The sequence below is a fragment of the Enoplosus armatus genome, chromosome 15 (assembly GCF_043641665.1).
Source record: "Enoplosus armatus isolate fEnoArm2 chromosome 15, fEnoArm2.hap1, whole genome shotgun sequence".
Classification (NCBI taxonomy): domain Eukaryota; kingdom Metazoa; phylum Chordata; class Actinopteri; order Centrarchiformes; family Enoplosidae; genus Enoplosus; species Enoplosus armatus.
In genome coordinates, this window is record NC_092194.1 from 1,844,673 (window position 1) to 1,870,003 (window position 25,331).

The 25,331-nt window shown below is 47.2% G+C and overlaps 1 protein-coding gene and 1 non-coding gene across 2 annotated transcripts; one reads left to right on the forward strand and one right to left on the reverse strand.

Annotated features, from left to right (window-relative positions):
* Positions 1–25,060, reverse strand: ism2a (isthmin 2a). Its single transcript, XM_070920671.1, has 7 exons — positions 24,648–25,060; positions 11,444–11,621; positions 7,633–7,878; positions 4,273–4,573; positions 2,392–2,526; positions 1,718–1,786; positions 1–692 (listed from the first exon to the last, which is right to left on the reverse strand). The coding sequence occupies exons 1-7, from the start codon at positions 25,058–25,060 to the stop codon at positions 175–177; spliced, it is 1,860 nt and encodes a 619-aa protein (XP_070776772.1). The 3' UTR covers positions 1–174.
* Positions 19,217–19,380, forward strand: LOC139298295 (U1 spliceosomal RNA). The gene has a single exon (XR_011598578.1). It is a non-coding gene; the product is annotated as a U1 spliceosomal RNA (small nuclear RNA).
* Positions 25,061–25,331: the final 271 nt, after the last annotated feature.

A 25,331-nucleotide genomic window follows, 5' to 3' on the forward strand; every position in this document is an offset into this window, starting at 1 on the left:
AAAAAACAACAAAAAAAAGTGTCAATTGATGCAGGAGGCCAAACAAAGTTTGCAACTGCACCAAAGTACTCCGCAGAAACGGTGAATTGACATTGCAGTTCAGTTTTTCCGGCGCTTGCCAACCACCATGTAAGGTCTCGTCCCTTCTTGCTGTGACCCCGCAGCCCCACAGTGTCAGTACTCCCTGGCCTCTTTAAGTTCCATCTGAAACACTTGTTCGGGGGGGTTCTCTGCACAGTCCAGCCCGTTATTCGGTGGCCTTACTGAGTGAAACTGGCTCCAGTCCCCCTTGCACAGGATCCAAGGAAGCACATCCACCTTGTAATGCAGCTCTGGTGAGAACTCTGTGCTGATCAAATTTGGGGCCCCTGCTCCTTTCCCTCGCGTTATCAGCCTCATCTGGTCATCGTAGCAGCAGTGCTGCGCTGCCAACGTCGTGCTGTCATACGACAGCATCGAGCGGATGCAGAACCTGGCTGACGGTTTGTAGATGTCCAGGCGCTCTTTGGGTCCGCTCGCGTCCCTCCAGCGGTAGGTCTTGCGAAGCTTGCCGTCCTGGATGTTGACGGCGCTGTAAACGGCCTCAGAGGGGTAGGAGCAGGGGCAGCTGGGGAGCTCCGTGAGCACTTGGTGCAGGTACTTCTGGAGGAAGTCGTTCTTGCAGCTCAGCCACTTCTCGCAGCTGTCTACATCTGGGTTTGGGGGGGGGGGGGAGGGTGGGGAGAATTAGAATTCATCACAGAAAGCCTCGACATTCTTCAGTTCGTTTTCTGGAGTTAAATGAGTTTTGGCGATGATCTTACGGAAGCGTCTAGTTTAAAGACTTTCAGGAAAAACAACATGGACTTCAGTGAATTTAAAGGTTGCAGCAAAAATGTGTAGTAAAAAGACTTCAGTGGCATCATTTGTGATACCCGTCATGAGGTACTTCTTGCATGACAGCTTTGTAAAACAAATGATTTGTTTCCTTGCATTCAGAGGTGGGTTAACCCTCTTCCGTAGGGTGGAAGTGACTAACCTACCAACATGCACTAACCCAGCTGATTCCAATTAGCGCCTGTAGGAGAGCTAATGACTGGAATCAGCTGGTTTGGTGCTTTTTCTTACCATGTTCAATATGGGGTTATAACCCTAACCCTAACCCTAACCCTTGGGGAAAGAGAGAGAGAAGTCATATTCGTGCAGGTACAGCGTCGCCACTCTGCGCTTCTCACTGTCACCCTGCTAATAGTTGACGGTCCAGTTCGAGGAAAAAAAACATTAAAAGGGTGATCGAGAGTGGTGGAGAGCCGTTCTCTGTATTTGCTTTCTGTAGCGGCTGCAGGGTCGGAGAGGGAAAGTGTCCCGACACTGGATCGGGTTCTCCCCTCCTGCTGCACCCTTTGTTATGTTTGCATGAGTGAAGAGCGCTATCACGTTCTCTGGCCGGCGCTCAGCAGCAAGGAGGGCAATAAAAACGGGTAAAGTAAAAATGCAAAATTCAAACATTCCTGGGAGGCCGGGTCGGCGTTTCACCGCGGCTCTCGGCGCGCTGGGGAGGGGAGATTTCTAAGTATCAAAAGCAGGCACTCGCGGCGGCGTGACGGACTTTGAGTTTGCAACCCACCACTGAATGGAGCAGAATGTTTTCGCGTACAGGCCAACACCCACTGGAAACGCCGAGTGCAACCTGATGAACATGGAACAATACACACACACACACATACTCCATACGTACTTGTGTCCAGGGAGTCTGTGCTGTTGGTGGTCCGGATGGGGGTCAGCTCAGTCCCTGAAATCGCAGTGTCTACATGACAGAGGGAGAAAGAGGTGGGGGGGAACGTTGTGAGCGCACACGAATGAACGTTGAGAGAGAACGAGCAAAGACGTTGGGCCAAGGATTGATTGCAAAGGGGGTAATAGGTGAGTACGCAACACATTCACTGATGGCTGCGCTTTCCAGAAGAACATGTCAACAACCACTGCGACACTGTGTGTTGCTTACACGTCTACCACCTCGGTGACGGCTGTAAAGGGTTGGTCTACATTCCAGGGCCGGTTTGCGCCTCTGTCTCAAGCACTCTTTCGGCAGTGTTTGGACAATGGCCTGGACGTAAAGGGCTGCTGCTGTGGCATGATGGCGGTCCGCTTGTGGAATTGTCAAAATGTCTTTGGGCACTGGCACTTAAGTAACCCCACTTCTTGTCTTGATCTGCAAATATCAGAGGGCCGACTTTTTTACGTGACTGATGGCCGACGGAGCAAGAAATCTAGTTTTTTTTTTTTTTTTTTTTGTTAAAGCTACTTTTGCTATTAAAATACCTTCATAAAAAAAAAAAAAAAAAAGTGGTTACACAAGTTCGATTTTTACAATCTTGCCACATCACAGAGTTGGGGGGGGGGGCTTCTTACCAGCACAGCTCTCCAGGTCGCATGTGCGTGACTCAGTGGCGGTGCATGCGTAGCCGCAGGAGCGGGTGCGTTTCTGGGTGCCGCGTCCGCAGGTGACGCTGCAGGGAGCCCAGTCGCTCCACTCCTCCTCGTACTCTTGAAAAAGACAAGGGGGGGAGAAAAAAAGCTGGATGAAGGGGAGGAAAGCAAAACTATGGAGTAATATATTTAGAGCGGGCTTTGAAGTTAGCCTCGTGAATTCCTCGCCCAGCTGGTGTGTGTGTATTATGCAATAAAGGAGCGGCTGAAAAGAGGCGGGTAACGACAGTGTGGGACCCCTGAGACGTGCTCCTCTGTGTTTAAACAACGCTTGCAGGAGGGGGGGGGGGGACTTCAAAAGACTGAGGAGGAGGAGGAGGGGGAGGAAAGGAGCCAGCAGGACTGAAAGTCTTCTTCTTCTCCCCGTGGGAGCGATGACGGCTGTATGCTGGCAGAGCTCTTGGCCCTTTTATCATTTGACATTTCAACAACAACAACAACAACAACAACAACAACTGGAGCTTAAATGCGGGAGCTGAATGCATGCGTCCTTTTTAGGGTCAAATCCCAGTACGTTATAGTAGGTCTTACTTACAATAAGACGCTTAAAATAACATCGTGAGATCCTGCGCTAATAGGAAAAAAAAAAGAGGCGTGAAGAGCAAAGCGAAGCCCTTTGAAAGCCGTCAGTGACAAGAAGCTTTCCTGCCTGCTCTGACCCGGTCTTTAGCCCAGCCTCGAAGACAAGGAACTATTCCCCTCGGACCCGTTCCCACACAGAAGTTAATAATGATGCACTGCGACTAAATTATGAATATCGCATACTTTCGGGGGGGGGGGGGGGGGGGTCATAATCGCGCTAATTATCACGCAGGAAGTACGGCCAGCTGGCGGCCCGAAACCAGTCTGTTGCAGTTTTGAGCACACGAAAATGAAACTGTAGGCTCAGACACTTGGAGTGCCGGGGGTGGGGGGTGGGGCGGGGGGGGGGGGGGGGGGGGGGGGGGGGGGCATCAGCAAATCAAACAGTCTGCAGGACAGTGACGTGAGTGGGTCATTATAAATATTACAGGGATCACTCTCGCATACTACGTCGTGGGTCTTCTGTTTGTAGTTACGTACACAACTGTAATACAGAAATTGTAAAGTATGTAAGTTATGTCAGCATAAATATCTATGAAGGGTACGATGCCATATTTTGGAGGGAGGTGAGCTTGCTGCAAGCCTACATCAAGTCCGTTTCTCTCGTAAAAAGTCAAATCTTAAGACCTCTTCTCTGCTGGTCAGCTCACTTCTTCCTGGCTTGTTTTTCATTTTCAGACTTTCTTCAAGCCCCAAACCGACGCTGACACCAGTGACATCGCTTGAGGACATTTATCAGACTTCATACTACTTATTTCACGTACTGTAGAACCACCCCCCCCCCCCCCCACACACACACACACACACACACACACACACAGCAGTGATAAGGTAACACCATACAAACACCCTTCTATACAAGCATAAAGCCCTACAGTTCACAACACCGTCACTGAGAAACCTTATCTCTCTATTGTCTTGGGGGTGTGGAGGGAGGGGGGGGGGTACATCCGCTCTCTCTGAAATGTTTTCAATGCTCTTTTATTGAGGCTGTCAAGCAAACCTTTCCAGGCATCCAAACTTTGAGGGCGGGTCAAGGGGCGCGGCAAGACATCGCACCACATTGAAAACATTGGGGATATTTGATGATAAGTAGCGTCTGAGCTTCGCACGTTTGCTCACATCGCCAACTCAAGTGTCTGAACTCGGGATGCTGCATCACTAGCAGGCCCCGGCGGACAAAGCACATTTAGTCCAGCCTAACATGGCGAGCATTCTTACCGTAGTTATCCTTCGCATCCCAGTCTTTGTTCCAGTGACCGGCCCAGTCTCCCCCAACCCCGCTCAGGGCGGGCTCCTCCGGGTCGTAGTTGTAGTCCTCGGACTGTTCCTCCGAGCTGGCTCGCCCCGGCCCGTTCTGCGCCTGCTCCGGGTACTCCCAGAACAGCGGCCAGAACAGTTTCCTGTGGCTGCTGGCCCACTCCGAGGACGACGCTGACCAGTCGTTGCGCTGACCCTCCTTGGCCAGGTCCATCTCCACCTCGGTCTCAGTCTGTGCGTCGTCTACCACCTCGATGGTCACCTGGAAGAAACACGAAATACTTACCGTGCTGTTCACAGAGGCTGGAGAAGAGGCTGACTCTCCTGGGGGACGAAGATCCAGATCCTAAACATCTGGAGGACTCTTAAGTGCTAGGATTAATAGAGTCATTAAGACTGAGACTGACCTGCCAGAAGAGCAATGGTGACAGGTAATCAAAATTAAGCAACTAGCCGGCAGTTAATCCGAAAAGACTAAGACTAGTTTTAAGTTTGGATTTAACGGAGTCAGGCCGTCTCGACAGCCGTCAGCTGGGAGGTTATTCCAGAGGAAAGGGGGCGCAACAGTAAAAAGGTCCTGCAGCTAGCTGGCTTCTGTCTAGCTCTGGGGACAGACAGGGGGCCTGTATTCTGAGAGCAGAGAGCACGGGATGGGACGTACGGTTTAAGGAGATCAGTCAGGTACGACGGGGCGAGCCCATTGTTACAAATCTTTGAAAATCGGGTCGCTCTGCGTGGCCAACCGGGTAAAAACCTAAGTCCAAGATTCTTGGCTGTCAAACTCTGAGAAAGAATAAGCCCAATAATGATAAAACAATGATAGAAATAACACATTGTAATCACAAAAATGATTGTATCTGACTGCTCGGCCCGATCATGACCCCCATGATCGGGCCGAGACGGACGCTGCTTCCCAGCGGCAGTGAGGCTTCCTTGTTTGTCCGCAGCCCGGCCTGGCCGCCCACTGAAGTGAGGAGATCTCCCGCGCCAATAAAGCAATGTGCAATATGGATTACGTATGATTTGATAGAATTCATCTCAAATGTACAGTACATATTGTCCCAACCATAGGCGGCAAACTCAAAACAAAAAAAATCAACAATTTAACAAAAAAATCCTTTTTTTTTTATAGTAAATGTCGAAAATACATCAATAAAACAAAGGCGTACTTAAATGTTTTTTTTTTTTTTTAATTTTATACATAAGTTCATACGTTGGAACGCGCTCTCAGACATGATGAGGGGGAATGATGTCACCGCTGCAGGGCAAGTCTGTTTATTTGGAGATCAGATTAAAAGTTTTATGAAAGAGGGTTATTGTGCAGTGGGTGAGGGTGGGGGCTGGGGGCTGCGAGAAATGGGTGAAAAATATAGTGGGACGGAAAGATGAACTGATAGCCGGTTCTTACTATCTCTCTGCAGTCATGCACACAGGTACACACACACACACACACACACACAGGTCTAGACAAAACCCAGGTTGCTTATGTTTCCAACAGCAACTGTTTATAAAGATGACGATAAAGCAGTAGCTGACAGAGGATGTCTGAATACCAGCGAACAGGGAGGAGGACGGTGAACGCGTCTCTTATTTTCTCTGAAACTAATTCAGTTCAAGTTTTCTCCTATATATGTTTTTTTTTTGGGTGACTTACCGAGTGAGCGATGAAGTTACAAGTTAACTAAGTTTGGTCGACTGAGTGTTGCAGTTTCCCCGTTGCTCTTCATAAACGAGGAGGCGCGAATGTTTCGTTACGAGAGGGCAAACGTTACCCCAGAGAAGCGGGTGCAGCTAGCGCTCGCATCGCACCGAGGACTAATCCACGTCCGCGCGCTTTACGTGGGGCCCCCACTTCGGTCTCACCGTGAGTGTATAAGTTGAGCTGTTCAGAATGACACACACACTCAATCAATCGGACTACTTTTAAAAACTCAAATTGAGGCCTTTAAAATGCTGATGAGGGCTAAAGCCTAACAAACCACCACCTTTGCAAATATCAACAACGAGAACGAGCGACAGCCGCTTTAAAGTTCTTAGCTGTACGGCCAGATGCCCCCTTACATTCAAACGTAGCCTATGCTCAGCAACACAGCCACACACCTCTTTATGTAATTAACAAATAGCAAAAAGAGACATATGCATGTCCTAAATAACGCTAACACTAACACTTTTGAGGGCACAGGGAAGCGCTTGATGCGACTGACGTATAATAAGACCTGGATATAATGAGACCCGCTCAGCCTTGCTTCCAATTTTACCCAGCGGCCACTTGGGGTGTTGCAGTGAAAATCATTTCCCCCCGCGGACCACCATTATAAAAGACTCAAACTGCAAACAAGGCCAATTGTGAGTCTTTCCAATCTGAACTTTCGATCCACGGAGGTTTCATATTTGCAAAACTTCCCTCGAGCCGAGAAAAGCGACGCAAAAAGCCTGTGACGCCGTCGCAATGTGAAGTCTATGGGACAAGCGGAGACTCGCGGACGGGAGAAACACTACTTGTTCAGGGGGCCGAACACCCCGAGAGGAAACCCGGAAGCCAGGAACGTTTTTTTGGCATATGCGCCAGGGCGTGCAAATTCTTATTGGACTGAGTAGACAGGAGGTAGAGCAGGGTACAGCAGGTTGGGGGTTCTTCCCCTCCCCCCCCCGTCCACATGTCGAAGTGTCCTCGAGCATGTCACCTAAGTCGCTCCCTATGGAGGCCAGCACCTTGCATGGCGGCTCAGTCGCAGAGGACCCCCCTTGAAAGCGAGATGGTGCATCTGAAGGGGTTTATACGTTATACATATATATATATAAAAAAAGGTACAAAGGTAAAGTACTTGTAAATGTACTAAAATGTCTATGCTGAACTCGTGATGGTATGTGCATCTCACTCTGTTGACCGGGAAGTGAATTCAAGAGTCCAGTATCGTTCCCGTTTAACACCTTTCCTGAGGCGGAACTCCACCAGGATTCGGCTTCACGGTCTCACTCTTTGACCTTTTATATTCGGCTCTCATATGTTTTATATTTTCACCCCCCCCACCCCCGTGCAGATGACTGAGGTTCACGAACAAGTTGGAGCGCCCCCCACTGTTGCGGGTCCTGCGTGTGGTAACTTAAGACGCCGTCCTGACTCAAACCAGCTGTCCAGCGAGACCGGGACGTATGGAGTGGGAGAGAGATACATGGTGTAGAGCACGGAAACTGAGGAGGGGAGTGATGGGAGAGGACTCGGTCACACCCTCGCCTCCTGTGATCCTGGCTTTAATCTGGAACACCAGCACTTCAGTGATGACATAAAACCTGCTTCCATGATACGTGCATATTGCCTACCTGGATGTTGGGGTTCTGCGAGCCCATGTCCGCGTTGGCCAGCTCTGGGAAGTTCTTCAAGTCCAGGATGAAGAGCTCAGGGTCCTCCTCGGGTTCAGGTAAGGGGAGGACACCCCGGTGGCGGTGCTGGGACCGGCCGTGTCCGGACCTGGTGGAAGAGGGGCCATCAGGAGTCTGCAGCAGGTTCTCCTGCTGGAGCTCCAGGAGAGTCTGATGATCGTCGCCGTGACTACGCTCGGCTATAACCTAAGAGTGGGGAAAAAGACATCGGGCGTCACGGCGTCATCCGGAGAATGCGACAGCGTCGGGTTGGGAGCGATTTAATTAAGGAATGCTGGGTGGGACAGCCATGATTCAATGAAATGGACACGTGGTGATACGGAGTACAGGGAGAAGCCCCCCCCCCCCATCTGTCTGTCTGGGAGTTAATAACTCAGCCAGTTCACTGTATTCTTGGCCAGACTGTTTTAACACTTTGCCATGATTGATTTTATGAGAAACGGAGAGAACATCTAGCTTGATATCGCCGTGTTTGCCAGCACATTTTCGTTGTGTTGCATAGATGAGGATGTTTGAGTGTGTGTGTGTGTGTGTGTGTGTGTGTGTGTGCGGCATATTTCTGAGATATTTGCGTGGAAACCAGACTTTTGGACAGTAAGGCCTGGGAAGATTTTTTTGACTCACAACTACGGATGGATTCTCATTTCTGCTTCCATGACTCACAATTGTATAACCCCCCCCCCACCCCCGCCCGGGGATCAATAAAGTATCTCTTTATTTCGAAATTCTAGAGCGCGAGAAGGTTTCGCAGCAGATCCGGACTGCGCCAAAGCGACGACTAATGCTACGGCAGTGTAGCATGCGACCGCACTCGGCCGCAGAGCGCACAGATTTTAAGTTTCTGGTCAAAGGTGCTCACCCTAACCCTAACCCTGCAGTTGTTCTGGAATTATCAACAGGTCAGAGTCGCTTGTTATTTATTTTTTAACCCACGACGGGCTCAGAAATACTTCACAAACAGGGAGCGACTGTCGGCGCATGCAGCAATATAGTCGTCTGTAGAACAGTACTGTATTTAGTGTGTTTTCCAAGTTTGAAACCTTGAAAATGGCGATCTGAAAACTATATTATGGGGGAGAAAAACGTTTTGAAGCGTTGACGCTTGGATGTACATTTGCACTTGTATTTCGGACTGTTCTTTCAGAGCTTTCTGGCAGCGTTGTCTCGCGGCTCTGGTCTGAAAACCCTGAAACTCCAAAGCGGCTGGTCTGCAGGAGAAAGTTCCCGACTCAACTCGCGTCTTATTGGCTGGCGGGCGGGCGGGGCGTCGCTTGTCTCAACCTATCGTCACGGCTGCATTCAAGGATTACATCCGGTCAGTCATGATCCCGCTGCTGTAGGTGAGTGTTATCGCGCCACCCCCCCCCCCCCCCCCACCTCCAAATGCACATTTGGCAGAGGCGCGCTTACGTGTAAATATACAGCACATAGCTCGAGAGCCACATATAGTGATGTTCCCGTGCCGTCCGGGACAAAATAAAAAAAAGCTAGCCTATCGTTAGCTCACGTTAGCCTTCCTCGTTATGCAAGCGTGTCCAGTGTGCAGATGCACAAAACAGAAGTCAGATTGCGAAGGTTAGAACGTGGAAAGCGCGCATACAGAGCTGTGAGGATGAGCTCTTCAGCACTAGCTCGCTTTCCTTCATTAAAAAAAAGAAAACCCACAGGGGCAAAGAATCCGGCACTTCCTCGCGATCGTCACGTAAAGCATACACCCTGATGCACAGATTATAATATACAGTTTCGTCTTTAAGTCACCGTCTGAGGGCCGTCCCTCCCACGCAGCCTATTCCACAGTAAAAGCGCACAAACTTAAACCTGAACTGGCTCAAGAATTTGACGCCCTCTGCAAAATGCGGCATCAGCTTCGGCGTGCTTTCTTGGGAGGGAGAGGGGGGAGGGACGACTGTTTGACCGGCATTTATTTTGGTGAAAAGCAGCAGCAGCAGCAGCACCTCTCCTCCTGGTCTCCTGCGACTTTTTCTTTTTTTTTTTTTTTTCCTTCAACCACACTCAACATCTCCCCGGTCCCATTCCTGTTCCAGAGTTTGCATAAGTAAAGTGGCTGTTTGTGTGTAAAATGTCAAGTTGACGTTGCAACCCTGGACTGGAAGTCAGGCTTGGAGGCTCCCGGAGAGCAACGTGAACCCAACTGCTCACTTCAATAAAAACACAGAGCCCCCCCCCCAGAGTGAGGGAAGAGAGTGAGGGTGGAGCTGCGAGACCAGTGGAGAACAGTGGAGTCAGGAAAAAAACCTATGCGCACATAACATGTATGTATTTTTGGTCCCTGCCAACTCCTGAGGGAAATGTCCGGCTTTCATATACATTAGCCAGCTGATTGTTCAGCTAAAAGAACCGATAAGAGTGCCGCTAACATCTTCGCGGTGCCCCTTTCCTAACTGTGACTCGCCTCACCTAAAGGATGCCCCTCCGAAGTGACCCCTCTCCGTCACCTCCATGGCCACAAGGTCTGGTTAAAGTTGAAGCTACTGCGAGAACAGATCAGTCTCATAAACTGAACAGACGTGGTCCGAGAACAGCGGGTTATTGTGTTTATTGTTTGCGTTGCTAGACAAAGCTTTGACAAAGCTTGTCATCTCGCTAACTCAAGGAACTCAAAGGGCGCCGTTGATGTTGAGATTAAAGCCTCTTTCACCTCTTACGCCAACTCTGTCTGCGTAAAGCCACGCTCTCTGCCAAGGGTCCGCAGCCCGGCCAGCCATTTGTCCATTCATGAGGCCTGACTGAGAGCCTCTGTCTGAGCAGGCCGGCGCGAAAAAGGGTTCTGCAACAGGGGGAGGTGGGGGGGGGGGGGGGGCGACTGCACGATTGCATGCGGGGGCCGCAGCTGCAGTATGAGCACCTCGCGTCACTAAATGAAATGTGGCTTCGGCAGCCATTGGCAGCCACGGGGGGTTAACCCTAACCCTGACGAACTTAAGTCCAGTATTCTCGCTCCTTTAGCCCAGTTTTTTTTTTTTTTAGGGGGGGGGGGCCTCTACCCACCCCCCCCTGAGGGAAATATCTGGCTCTTTGGCGGCTCTAAACTCTTGTCTGCTGGGAGTGAGGTTGACGAGGGTGCTGACAGTTGAACCAAAGCAGCAGAAGCTGCGGGGCTGAAGAATCGCCTCTGCTTGAATCCGTCCGAATGTGAACACGGACAGCAACTCAGACAGGACAGCTCTCGCCGCCTTAGCTCCCCCCTCAGTGCAACAAATGATTTCCCTACAAAATAATGGACAAATACTCTCCTACAGGCTTTCTTAATCTCTACACACACACACACACACACACACACACAACTCTCATCTTTAATTGGGTACAAGAAATCTGAGATGGAGGGACACTGGGAGGGATTCCATGGCGCTCACTTCAAACATAGACCCGTACCAGTCTTTTCTGTAGGCCTCCTCGTGTGTAGTGGTTGAAGAGATAAAACCAAAACAAAACAAAACAAAACACCACCTTCTAGGTGTGGAGAAGGCGCACAAACAAAGAAAGACAAGAGAGGTGGAGCGTGAATCAGAGGATGTCAAACTCGTTAGATGGCACAGTGTATGATCACTGACATCAAGACAGGTAACAGCAGTTTTGATTTAGTTCAGAGGGGGGGGGGGGGGGGGGGTCATAAATTGAGCACCATCTCACACCCCAACCACATCATCATTAAACTCATGGGGCTCAGTGAGTGCAGTTCTTAAAGAAGCTGAAATCAATATCAGGATCACAGTCAATATTCGCGCTTTACCTCCGTCTCAGACGCTGCGGGGCTTCTGTCCCGGGCTGAAGTCCTCCTCAAGTTCGTCGGAAATCCGCCGACGGACACCGACGCCGCGGTGAGGACCAGCAGCCACAGATGCGACACCTCCCTCCGCTGCATCTTCACCGCGACTCTGCGCCGGGAGTCCTCGGAGGGGTTAGGAGTGCTGGATCGCCATATCAGCGGGGATCACCATATCAGCGGCACCCGTGCAACGACCCTACCGCCCCCCCCCCTCCTCCTCCTCCTCCTCCTCCCCGGCCCCCCGCCCCTCAGCGCCGACCGCTGCGCGCGGAGTCGTTTGCGATACTGCCTGATATCCCACCTTCCAGTATGGGTGTATGCACGTGTGCGATACCACAAAAAAAAAAGACCCCCACCCCGCCCCCCCCCCTCCTCCTCCAATTGCTCACGTTCCCAGTTGTGCAGAGGTGAAACAGTTCTCAGCGGTCCAGTTCGACGTCCAGAGCTCGGAGCGGAGAGTAGACCACCTCCTCTGCAGAGGTGACATCGGTTCCTCTGGTTGCAATTCAGTTTGTGGTATTGGCTTAAAAGGAGCAACCCCCCCCCCCCCCCACCCATCCACCCCTCGCCCTGCATGACGCAACAGAGGGGAGGGGGGGGTCGTGGGTGTAGCCCCCTTACCTACTATACAACATTTGGTTTAATCAGGCAAGTTGTCCAGACCAGGACCAGCACAATATTCACTTTAACTATTGTTATTTGCAGATATGGCAACACACACACATATATATATATAAGAATAGGAAGAATATTGTGTCAAAAGAAATTAAATTAAAATGATCTATAATGAGGTCGCTGCTCTACTTCAGTAGATCTGCTGAACATGCATTCCCACTGGCTACAGCATTAAACCCCCCCCCCCCCCTCCCCTCCTCCCCTCCTCCTCCCCCTTTATCTTTCACAGACAACAAACCGCAAAATTGCATAAAGATGCCCAGAATAGCTTTATAGATCTGTAGATAGATGAGTCTGCATGAAGGCCAGGGTCAGGCCACATGGCGAGAGCTCTGTTGTGAAGTTTGCAAACGACACCGCTCCCTCGCCGGGCCGGATTGCAGTCAACGCTGAGACTTCGGGAACCTATTTAAACCATCTAAAAAAAACGCACGGCGCAAGTGCACGCGGGGCAGATCCTGCTCCCCTTTAAACGGCGCATAATCCGGGCGCAATGTAAGTCCCTCAATTATTCATGGCTTTTGGGTGCAACATGAATTAAGCCAATCAGAGCGTTGTCTCCCATTCCCTTTAAAGCCAGGTGGACATGGAAGCCCTTAATGTTTCATCTGGTGAAGTGGGTGTGGGTCCTGCTTGTGGCACCGGACGGACCCATATCAGCATCACAGAGAACCTATCATGGACATCACACATGCTACCACGATATCGCCGCGCTGGAAAGAAGAAGAAAGCTCCTTAAGGAAACTTAAGAGGCCAAAATCCCCATGGCAAGGTCTTGTTAACTTTTACAGAAGAGCAACAGAAGGCATCCTGGCTGGAAACACAGTCACGCCACTGGGCATGGGAGGTGCACGGCCCAGGACCAGAGGGCTCCCCGCAAGCAGGGTGATTCAAATTTGCCTAGAACATCACTGGCAACCGATCTTTCCCAGCATCGATGATATCGGAGAGGCGAGGCGCCTGTCTACGTGTCGCATTAAGGGACTACAAACGTCCATTTCATTGTACAACCTTGTGTGGTAAAACGATTCAACGGACCCTTCATAAAGACAGAATCCCATTTTGAGGTTGTGCGTGCTTAAACTTTCACAGAACAACAAAGAAGGCTGCGGAAAAACCCCCCCCCGGATGAGAACCTTCAAGCCGGCGTGTGAAAGGAGCAGAGGTTAATTATTGGGTGACAGTAGAGGAAGAGGAGGTAGGTGGAGAGACCGTGGAGAGATGCAGATTACATGTGTGCTTCATGTGTTGCCAAGAGCCAGCCAAGGGCCAGGGTCTACTCTTACCCTGGGAGGAGGGGGGGGGGGTAGACATGACTGCAGGAGTCAAGTTTACAGTTTAAAATGGATATACATAGTCATATATTTTAATTACTGAACAAAAAAAAAACCAAAAAAAACGGAGGCAGATTCTTTGGGTCACAAGGTGGTTTTCCAACCACCCAGCCAGCCGCCCTGCCAGTCTAGCCAGAATCTATCAGCAAAGCAGTTCAAAGTAAATGACTGGTCTTGAGTGAATACTTTGACTGAGAAGATGTGACGACTTGGCAATGAGGGGTCACACAGTACTGGATTTCCATTTGGAAAACGTTTTCAAATTCCCTCTGGCCGCCTCTAAATTCAGTGTATTGCATTGCAAGTGCTCTGAGGTCTGGCTTACATTGCCCAAATGGCAAAAGCAGCTTGATTTGTGCTTCGCCGTCATTGGCTGTCGGCCGACTAGCAACATCCAATCATATTCACACAGGTGCGCACAGTGGTCTTTCTAACCTCACGGCAGAATCCCCGCTGCTGCTTAGATTCTTTGAGAGGTTCCCAAAGAGCCGGCCCTTTAAAGAAATCTAACTGTTCCATCATTAGCTGTAAACAGTACATTTCTTGATGTCCCTCGGACTGAATTAGGCGTCCTGTCTCGGTGACGTTATTGAAAGGATCATTGTTCATCATGTTTGTGGCTTTCAAGGCCCCGCTACGCAGGTTGGAGATCTGGACTACTGGATGTGGATGACTGCTCCATCTTCCCGTCCCCTGAACTCCGCTTCCAGCCTGGGTGTCATTTTGGACTCCGCCCTCGTCCACCTCAGCTGGGTCCCGGTCAGGTCCTGCATCTCATCCAAAAAACCTCCCACTCACCTACAAATCCCTCCGTACCCTTGCCCCCCAGTACCCCAGTCAGACCTCCCCGACCCCTATACCTGCGGTCCTCGGACTCAGGTCTGCTCGCCAACCCTCACGCCCGTCATCGTGGCAGCCTCCACCCTTTGGAACTCTCTCTTGGCAGACATCCGCAATGTTGCATCTTTGGACATCTTCAGAACACCTCCCTCTTCACCGAGGCCTATGGACTTTATTAACTCTGCCAACCCCCGACAATCACTGCTAACATCCCCCATTTTCATGTGTTATTTGTTGACTGTCTCCAATGCATTGTCTCTTCATTTGAAAATAAACTGAAAAGACCTTTGGAATAGGACCACGGTACCACTTCTAACCTCACGGTTTCAGTGTTTGCCGGCCACAAGCCCGGCCATACCAACATGCATACACACACACACACACACACCAGCAAACACACGTTTACTGCTGGTGCACACGCTTAACTCCTTCCAGACACAGGTCTAGAAGACCTGGAGTGAGGTGGAGGAGGCATGGAGAGGGAATGCAGCGGGGGATGGGGTCAAGGGGTGAAAGAGCTTCCAGATGTTTTCAAATGAAAATTCCTCCTCGCTTCCTTTTTTGACTGAGAACATGTGTGTGTGTATGTGTGTGTGTGTGTGTGTGTGTGTGTGTGTGTGTGTTTCTCAAGTACAAACCTTCACACTGCTTTCGACGGTTCCCACATTGAGATCAGTTTCAGCACTTCTGGCCTGGGTTTTGATGCCACACAGAGACACATATATGCAGTTTTCCTAAAAAAATCTGATGGGTCACCTCACTGCATACAGGCTCAGAAACTTGCATACGCACAAATGCAAACACAGACACTTGATTAATATATTGTTCCTTGCCCGAATTCAAAATAACGGATGAACTTTGTGAATCCACCTCTATCTTATATATATATATATATACGGATTCCGGGCCTGAAAACCTCCTCCTCCTGGAAGTCACAAGCTCCTGTGCTATTGGTGTAAACTCCAAAATTCCAAACTCCCAGCACTAACTGAGCTAACGGCAGCTACAGTTAGCAGCAAGTTAGCGGTTACTTCAAAGCTACCTGTCCCTCAGGAAATTACAGAGAGTTGAGGCAGAGCAGCCGGAGGACACCAGAGGGAAAACCAGAAAATGTATAACATTCTCTATAGAATATGACCCAGTTTCACCAAAATCAGAGAATAAAGTAATAAAGTTGTTTTTGCACAGCAGTCGACGAGGCCTGGCCCCCAGAAACACTCTTCTCCCATTTGTGGGAAACGCAGGTTAAAAAAAAAACGACAACACATTTGGTCTTTGCAAATGGAAACACAATACGTGTTTGTTTGCACATGGAGCGGGGAAGTGAGATCCCGTCAGAAGTGGAGAACTGACGTACCTTGAGCGGTCCACTTGTGATCGGGTCCACCCAAGACGCATGTTAATGCCAGGTGTAGACCGGGCCATGGTGGAGCATGCAGCTCAGGACTTGGCGGAGACCAAGATCTGTTGTAAAAACCCATTGTAATTGGACATTAAATCAGATTTTTTTTTCACAGGGGACAAGTCACGTCAATCGTGTTTATATAGCCCAATATCACAAATCACAATTTGCCTCAAGGGGCTTTACAATCTGTGCAGCATACAACGCCCTCGGCCCTTGGACCTGCGATTCGAATGAGGAAATATTCTCCCATGTGGCATGTAACGAAAAGGAAAAGCGCAGGCGTGAATAATAAAATGAATGATGTCTGAATTTCATTCGCCTTCACAGTTCCAGGGTCCTGGCATTGTTCATGTAGGCTCAGCGTTACGGCTTACGAGAACAGAGCCACCGTTAACGTCATTACGCTGGTCAGGTAAACTGCCTTCAACGGAAGTTTCGCGTCTAAATAAACGTCGCATAATAACACCATTCCCTCGGAGCGCATTTGACATTTTCAAGCGGCGTATTGGACTTGATATGAGTGGTTCTGGTAGTTCTATAGCGATGTTCTATTTGGGTTTATTTGGACATGCCTGGTGTAAGTCCAGAGTCGAGGATGTGTACAGCAGTAGTGGTATGAATATGTGGACAGTGTCAATATGCCCATGTGTGCTGCAGTGGTATGTTTGTAGTGTGTGTGTGTGTGTGTGTGTGTGTGTGTGTATGCGAGTGTGTTGCACGCTTTGAGTGTACCTACAATACGTATGTATGTTCGGAGGACCTCAGCACAGAGCCGATCCCTGTGGCCTCTAGGTAATTGCTCCCATATTTACCAGGTTTCTGGTCTGGGTTAACTGTTGTACCTGTGTGTGTGTGTGTGTGTGTGTGTGTGTGTGTGTGCACATCTGTGGAAGCCATCAGTCTTCTTTAATGAGTGGTGAAAATGGAGAGAGGAAGTAGGGGGAAAATGTCCTTGACATTTTTGTTCTTTAAGCTCAGACCTGACCCTGTGGATGGCAGTGCATGGCACGATGTACTGTATACGTGCTGTATACTGCGTAAGTCTTGTGTGTTAATCACAGACTACCACAGGCGATGTAACATGCTATTGCATCTCCAGTTAGATTCAGTCTATGTCGAGCTCGATTATTTCGATCATGGAGAGAGAACCGTTCAACGTTTTCAGCAAAAGTCTGTGCTCTTATTTTCCATGATCCAGACCCTGCAATGTGTACAATACAACATAAATATGGTCCACTTTACAGAGGCCTGTACTACGAAGCAGGATTTGAGGTTAGCGAGGTAACTTCAAGGTTAACCCTGGACTTTTAGGGTTACGTCGGTGGATCAGAGACTGATTAAAGCACTGAAACCTTGCACTTGTTGTACTTCTTATTTGCTCCATACGCACCACAAGGTTCTAAGCTACCAAAGAAGCTTGGGAGTAAGTTCTATTTTCCCATACAACAGCATTATAGGCATTTAAGACGATTATTATTATTATTATGGATATTTCAACAATGTTATCCTTGTCTTTACATGAATTCAGGACAAACCATTTTTATCACATTACAGTCAAATTACATTTAAAGAATGTAGGCTACGTCTACACAATTGAATTATTAGTCTACACTAAACTAATCATTAATGGAACGTACTAAAGAAGAATAAGAATTTAGAGATTAAAGATTAGATATGAATACACAACTGTTACAAAATATCACAGTTCCCCACTTCCGAAAGATGCTGATGCGAAACCACGGTTACGAGAAAGTCACGACAGTCCCTGTTTCCGCCGGAGAGAAGTTCGTGCCGAAGCTTGCCACTGTAATTATACCCTGCAGATTAGTGACGGGGTGGGGAGGGTTTCAGATTGTGAAAGGCCCATAGTAAAATATGCCACTCTGCTGCCAGTGGACTTGAGCCGTGTTTGCGATTGGTCAGATGCTGCAAACACTGCTCTTTTTATGTGAACACGCTCATGGCTAGATTGGGAAAACCTGGGTGGACTTACCGAGTCGACGTCTTGAAACAAATGAACCAAATTACAGTGCCAAATAAGGATTATTAAAATGTTGGGTGTGGATGTCAGCATCATCAGTGCCTAAGTGTGCATGAGGGATGGATGTGCACGTGGGTATTGTAAGGTGCGAAACAAGGCATTAGAATAAACTTAAAGCAGCAGACTGAACCAATCAAACAGGTGCCTGTGTATAACCTGGGAACACACCAGGGCCCACAAAATGACACAGATCTCTTTCAAATGAAACAGTCTGAAAAGGACACAGTCACAGCTCCGCGCAAAGGCCACATCCTGTAAGTATGTGACAAGTATTTTTTTTTTTTCAAATCTGTGATAGCTCTGCAATGTAGTCATTTTCAGCAGCACATTGGGAGACGGTCAATTAAATTAGATTGCACTGCCACCTGCTGGCACCTCCGCCATGACCCTCAGTCTTTCATGCTATCACACATGAGCTGAAAAAAGTATCAATACAACTGTATGTCTTGGGAGTTGCTGTCAGAAAGACAATAGCTTTAAAGTGCAGAGCTCCACATAGAGAGAGATTGAACGCCCCTTTAAACATTTCTTTGCCATGGTGGTTATCGTTTCCATAAATAACACACCCAATATACAAGTAAATATCAAACACGGTGAAAAAGCACCTGCACTCAGTCCTCTGGCACAGATTCTCTGTGATCAACGAAAATTATGTCCTCAGAATCAAGTCACCATGAGATCAGTTATCCTTTGTACAAGAATGTGTGTCTTCATAGAGTCAAAGCTGAGCTAAAAGGCAGACAAAGGAGGCACAGCGCTCCTGATGGATACCACGACATAGGTAACGGAAGCACAAATGTCTCTTAATGATGTAAACACCTTTCTTAAAATTCACTATGCTTGACACTAAAAACCCTTAGAATATATATATATATATATGTATGTGTGTTTATAAAAAGTATTGAGAAATTTGAATTTTTAATAATGTCTTTGATTGATATTCAAAACCTGGACAATGCAGATGTGTTCAGCATTCACAAAAACCTCCTGCGCAGAGTATTAGGCTATTTGGTCCATAAATACTGAAATTACATGTAATTACATGGAAGTTTGATGGGCAAGCAAACTTTATTTACAGGGTTTTTTGTCATCCATTTTGGCTATTTCATGTTGAAATGACATGAAGTTCATGTATGGAATGTAGCAATATTCATTCATATTAATGTCAATGTTCATATTAAAGTTTGCAGTATCAACAACAGAACAAACTTCCAGAAAAAAAAACTGATTGGATGAAATGTCCAGATTTTAGCAGTCACAGAAAACCATCTTAAATATACATTCTCAGATGATGCAGTGAATATACAGGTTACATTGTTTATGGAAAAGATAGGAACTTGCATGGAGGAGGGGTTGCTATATACGTTCAGGGTCATATTTTGGCAAAGATGAGACTTCATGCCTGTCGGTGTTGAGACCGTGTGGTGACAGGTTCATGGTACATACTTACCTGGCAGGGGAGACGCCATGATCAAGAAGGTGGTTCACCCAGGGCGAGGCTCGGCCATTGCACTCCGGTTGTGCTGACCCCTGCGAATTCCCCAAATGTGGGAATCTCGACTGCATAATTTCTGGTAGTGGGGGACTGCGTTTGTGCTCTCCCCTGATAGATATGTTGAAAAATAAAAATCCTCAAACAAATGCGTACTTTACTGCTGCGTAAGTGGCCGATAGTAAATATCCACCTCCTGCTTCAGGCTGTGATAGTGGTAATGTTCATTTTGACACCATTGTGTAATCTTGTAATATGTCCACAAAGCGGCAGTGTTGCTGTGCAGCAGTGTCTGGTATACACCATGAAGCTGCGTGTTGACTAATGCAATGTACCTGCGATCCGGTTGGCACGAGAAGTGGGTGTAGCCTTTTAGATTGGACAAAATGAATTGCATGTTCTCCTCTGTGAGAATGTTCTTTGTTAACAATAGTACACTCACTAAAAAGGAGGGGCTTGTAATCAATAAGCCAATCACACGCAACATAAACATTTCATTGTTTTATTATCAAAGTGTTTTTATTGAATTTTCTGTTCAAACAACAAACATCCCATTCAAAAAAAAAAAAAATAAGTAAATAAATAAAAAAAAATAAAAAAAAGACAGCAGGACTCAAAACATACATCTCAAATACAGGTCTAAACCACAGACAAAACAGTAACAAGACATACCATACTAATATCAGACATCAGACATACCCATCACCCATGTGGGATGGGAAGGGAAGGGAAGGGAAGGGAAGGGAAGGGAAGGGAAGGGAAGGGAAGGGAAGGGAAGGGAAGGGAAGGGAAGGGAAGGAAGGGGGGGGTCAAAAGCTGCCATCTATGTTGGGGCTAATTAGAACTCATTTTCAAAGTAGGAAATAAAAGGCTGCCAGACCGTAGAGTACTTCTTAGTGTTGCCCTGCAAGGTGAATCTAATATGTTCTAATTTAAGGTGTGCCATCACCTCTTCTACCCATCGTTTATGGGATGGCGGTGTCGCCTTTATCCAGTTAAGTAGGATCAATCTCCTAGCCAGCAATGAAGAGAATGCTATTGTTTTCCTTTGAGAGATTGTTAGTGGCGCTTCCCTTGGTGCCACACCAAAGATGGCTGTCAGAGGGCCGGGCTCTATATCTTTGTTATAGATTGACGAGAAAGTTCTAAAAATTCTGGCCCAGAACTCTTTCAGCTTGGGACAGGACCAGAACATATGACCTATATTGGCTGGCACCTGTTTACATCTAGGGCAAGTCGGATCAGCCCCCTGATACATTCTTGCCAGTTTGTCCCTTGAGAAATGAAGTCTGTGTAAGACCTTAAACTGTATCAATCCATGTCTAACACATACAGAAGAAGAGTGTATTAGTTCCACTGCCCGTCTCCAGTCAACATCTGATATGTCCAATTCTAACTCTTCCTCCCACTTCCTTTGTAAGATATCAAGGGATGGGGAAGCCACCTTCTGGATGCTCACATAGAGCGTGGAAACCGTCCCTTTAAGAGTTGGATTCATGTCTAGCAGCCCATCTATCCATCCACTCCGCGGCAACTCAAGGGATGAGGCGAATGTCTTTTTCACAAAATCTCGAACCTGAAAATATCTTAAGTAATTCGTCTTTGAGGGGATTCCATATTCCTTCTCCAACTGAGCAGCAGACATGAAAACACCACCTTTAAAAAGATTTTTGACGCATTCCACCCCAGCTCTATACCATTCCCTAAATGCTGTTCCCCCAAGGGCCGGGGAGAATAAGTGATTGCCATAGACGGGAGCAGACAGGAGGGCGTTTCTATTTTTAAAATGTGTTCTGAATTGGACCCAGATTTTGATAGAGTCACATACAACAGGGTTGTTTGTGTAAAGGTGTTTGCTTAAGGGCAGAGGAGCGCAGACCAGGGAGCATAGGGACACCGGGCTAGATGCATATCTTTCCATATGTACCCACACTGGAGTTTCATCGTCCTCCAACTTTGAGACCCAAAACAACACCTTATGTATATTAGCAGCCCAATAATAGTGCATATAATTTGGTAGGGCCAGGCCTCCCTCTTCCCTCTGTCTCTCAAGGAACTCCCTTCTTATCCGGGGGACTTTTTTTTCCCAGATAAAGGTGGATGTACATTTATTCAGTTCTTTAAAAAATGACTTAGGTATGAAAATTGGTACCGTCTGGAATAAATAGAGGAACCGTGGCATTATGTTCATTTTAACAGAATTTATCTTCCCTGCTAATGATAGGGGGAGGGATGACCACCTTTCCATATCTAATTTTGCCGTATCCAATGTTACTTTAAAATTATGATTAAATAAATCTTTATACCTCCTTGTCACATTGATACCTAAATAGGTAAACTTATCCTTATTTGTTGTAAAGGGATAGGCCTGGAATGAAAGTTTCCTCGCCTGTTTATTAATTGGGAAAAGGACACTTTTTCCCAGGTTAATTTTATAACCCGACACCCTCCCATAGTCTTCGATAATACCAAGAGCTACCGGGATGTTCGGGACAGGATTCGACAGGAAGAGGAGGAGGTCATCAGCGTATAAAGACAACTTATGAATTTGCGTGCCCCTGTGTATTCCCCCGAGCTCAGCAGCATGCCTCAGCATTATTGCGAGGGGCTCAATTGCCACATCAAAGAGCAGGGGCGACAAGGGGCAACCCTGCCTTGTCCCCCGAAACAGAGGAAAAGGTTCAGATATTATATTGTTTGTTCTTACCATAGCCTGGGGGTTCGCATAAATTATCTCAATCCACGAGCGAAATTTAGGACCGAATCCGAATCTCTCGAGGGCCGTGAACAGATAGAAATACTCTATTCTATCAAAGGCTTTGTGGGCATCCAGGGAGATCACAATCTCAGGCTCAATGTTATCTTCAGCAGTGTATATCACATTAAACAAGCGACGGAGATTACTGGAAAGTTGTCTACCAGCAACAAACCCTGTCTGGTCAGGATGAATTATTTTACTTATAACAAGCTCAATCCTAGCCGCCAATATTTTGGTCAATATCTTATAATCACAGCCAAGTAGACTCACTGGGCGGTATGATTCACATTTAAGTGGGTCTTTATTTTTCTTAAGGAGTACAGAGATCAAAGCCTGTGACATTGTTTGAGGCAAAGCTTTTTTATCAAGGACCTCCCTATATACTCCACAAAGCAGGGGTATCAGTTTAGAAGCGAATGTTTTATAAAACTCACTTGGGAACCCATCAGGGCCCGGCGCTTTGCCTGTCTTCATATTCCGAATCGCATTCTCTATCTCCCTAGCCGTCATGGGTCCCTCTAATCTATCCCTATCTGCGTCATCTAGGGATGGTATTTCCAGATTTTCAAAAAAAAATTTCACTCGTTCCTTGTCATCTGTTTCTGAAGTATACAGATCCTTATAAAAAGATTTAAATTGGTCGTTAATACCCTTCTGATCTATAATTTTGTTTCCCAGGTTATCCCCTATCTGTACTATCCTGCCAGCAGCTGCTGATTGCTTCAACTGGTAGCTCAGGAGCTTACCCGCGCGCTCACCATGCTCATAGAGACCCTGTCTTGACCTAAGATATAGATCCTCCTCACGTTGACTTATCAAGACATCATATTCAGTTTGGAGCAAAATCCGCTTTCTATGTAGCTCATCAGAGGGAGTCATAGAATTTGCCAGGTCAACTTCTTTTATTGCTTTTATTAATTCCGTGGTACGTTTCATCTTTCTCTTCCTTTCACCAGCACTGTATGAAATTATTTGTCCTCGTAAATAAGCTTTTAAGGATTCCCACAGAGTGCCATTACTTATATCAGGGGTATCATTAAGTTCTAAGAAAAAGACTATTTGCGAGTTTATGAATTTTGTAAAATCATCATCTGCCAATAGCCTGCTATTAAGGCGCCACATTCTCTGAGGTGGCGTATTCTCAGGAAAGTGAAGTTTCAACATGACCGGGCTGTGATCAGATATTACTATACCAGTGTATTCTACATCTGTTACTATAGAAGTCAATTTATTATCTAATAAGAAATAGTCAATTCTAGTATATGTTTGATGTGGTGGGGAGTAAAAGGAGTACTGTCTGGAGGTTGGGTTTATGAATCTCCATGGATCAAACATACCATATGCTTTACAAAAAGAGTTAATGCATTGTGCTGATTTACTTAATACATTGGATGTTGGGCTAGAGCGGTCCAAGGTTGAGTCTAGGGCACAGTTTAGGTCTCCCCCTAGAATCAGATTATGAGCGTCCAAATTAGGCAGTAATGAGAATAAGTCCTTAAAAAATTGAACATTATCCCAATTGGGTGCGTATATGTTTGCCAACACCACTGGCATATTGAATAATTTTCCAACCACAATAACATATCGACCATGTTTATCTTTTATAGTAGTTGTTTCTACGAATTGTACATTCCTGTGTATAAGGATGGCCACTCCTCGACTCTTACTATTGAAATTTGAGTGATAAAGCTGATTGAATCCCCCCCTACAAAGCTTGAGGTGGTCCTTGTTCAACAAATGCGTCTCCTGTAAGTAAACTATCTCCGCTCCCTGGTCTCTCAAATGCGAAAATATCTTACTCCGTTTAGCCGGCTTATTGATCGCCCTTACGTTCCAGCTCATCAATTTTGTGTCCATTCTGCTCGCATCCATGTTTGGTGCCATGTCAGGAGTCCGCAGCCCGGAATCACCATTGCACCCCTATGATACCCACTTTCCGGATCACACCTTGAAGATTTGGCAGCAAAAACAAAAGGGTTAAAAGGAGAGTGTCTGGGGAGGGAGGGGGGGGTGTCACACACACAGACACAGCTAACACATAACACATTACATATATGAACGCTAACACAGTGCTCTTTAACGAGCTCTCTCGTGGCCAACCGGTCCATCATCCTCCTACACACCAAGCCTACCGTGTGCGGCTCCGTGTATATCACCCCCTAACCTTAAAAGTATAACATCACCCCTTTGACTTAATCACCTCATGGGAAAAACAAACAGAGGGAGCTCTCAAGAGCAAGATCCTAAATAATGTAAAATATTAAAAATAGAAATAAAAGGCAATACCATAGGCAGTAGGCAACAATAGCCAAGGGGGAAAAATCAATTCTTAAACCTTCAATAAGACAAAACAATAATATGACAGGGCAACCGTAGCTCCTAGGGTGGGATGAGAATTATATATCTATATACAAAAATATATATATATATATACATACACCCAGCAATATATGTGAGTGCATGTGCATATCCCCACTTAAATACACACTGAAACAAATATTTCTTTGTCAATATTGTCAAATCTAGTCAACAAAATCCTGCTTGCAGTAGTCATCCCATTTCAACAGTGTAAGCATGTGTACATTTCTACTTAGCCAAGCTGAAACCAGTCCATATGCTTCACCCAGGGTTCAGTTTCTTCTTGATGTAATCCACGGCGTCTTTTGGGCTCTCGAAGATTTTCGTTTGCCCTCCTTCTGGCGTAACCACCAGGGCTGCCGGGTAACGCAGCCCATATCTGATCCCCGTGCAGGCCCGCAGGAGGCTTCTTGCTTCTTTGAAGGCTGCTCTCTTACTGTTTACCTCCTGGGTGTAGTCCGGGAAGATGTGAATCTGTCCGCTCCGACCCTCCGGTGTTCTCTCCATTTCTCTCGCCTTCTTCATTATCTCCTCTTTCTCTGTATAGTAGTGACATCTCACGACGAACGCTCTCGGCGGAACTCCGTTCCCGTCTCGTCTCGCGCCGAGTGTCCGGTGTGCTCGATCAAGCGTCGGTGTTACTGCTAGTCCCAACTTGTCTTTCAGCAAGCCAGCCATAAAGTCTGATGGCTTTTTGCCCGTCTCGGCCCCTTCTCTTACCCCCACGACACGTATGTTGTTGCGTCATGATCGTGCCTCGAGGTCTTCACTCCGTCCCCTCAGCTTCAGTACCTCCTTCTCCATTTCTTTCAGTTTTGTCTCAATGTTGGTTATGCTGTCAGACTGACCATTCAATATTTCATCCACCTCTTTTTTCCGTTCGTCCATCCTGTTAGCCAAACTGCTAGTATGATCGCTAATCAGCCTCACCTCCCCACGTAGCAACTCA

Bases quoted from the DNA above. Each gene is read 5' to 3' on its own strand.
- ism2a (XM_070920671.1), bottom strand. From the start codon at position 25,060: ATGGCTGGCTTGCTGAAAGACAAGTTGGGACTAGCAGTAACACCGACG. The intron at 11,622-24,647 runs GTGAAGCATATG...ATGGCGATCCAG, and splicing joins AAGAAGAAACTGAACCCTGG to CACTCCTAACCCCTCCGAGG. The intron at 1,787-2,391 runs GTAAGAAGCCCC...TCTGTCATGTAG, and splicing joins CGACCTGGAGAGCTGTGCTG to ACACTGCGATTTCAGGGACT.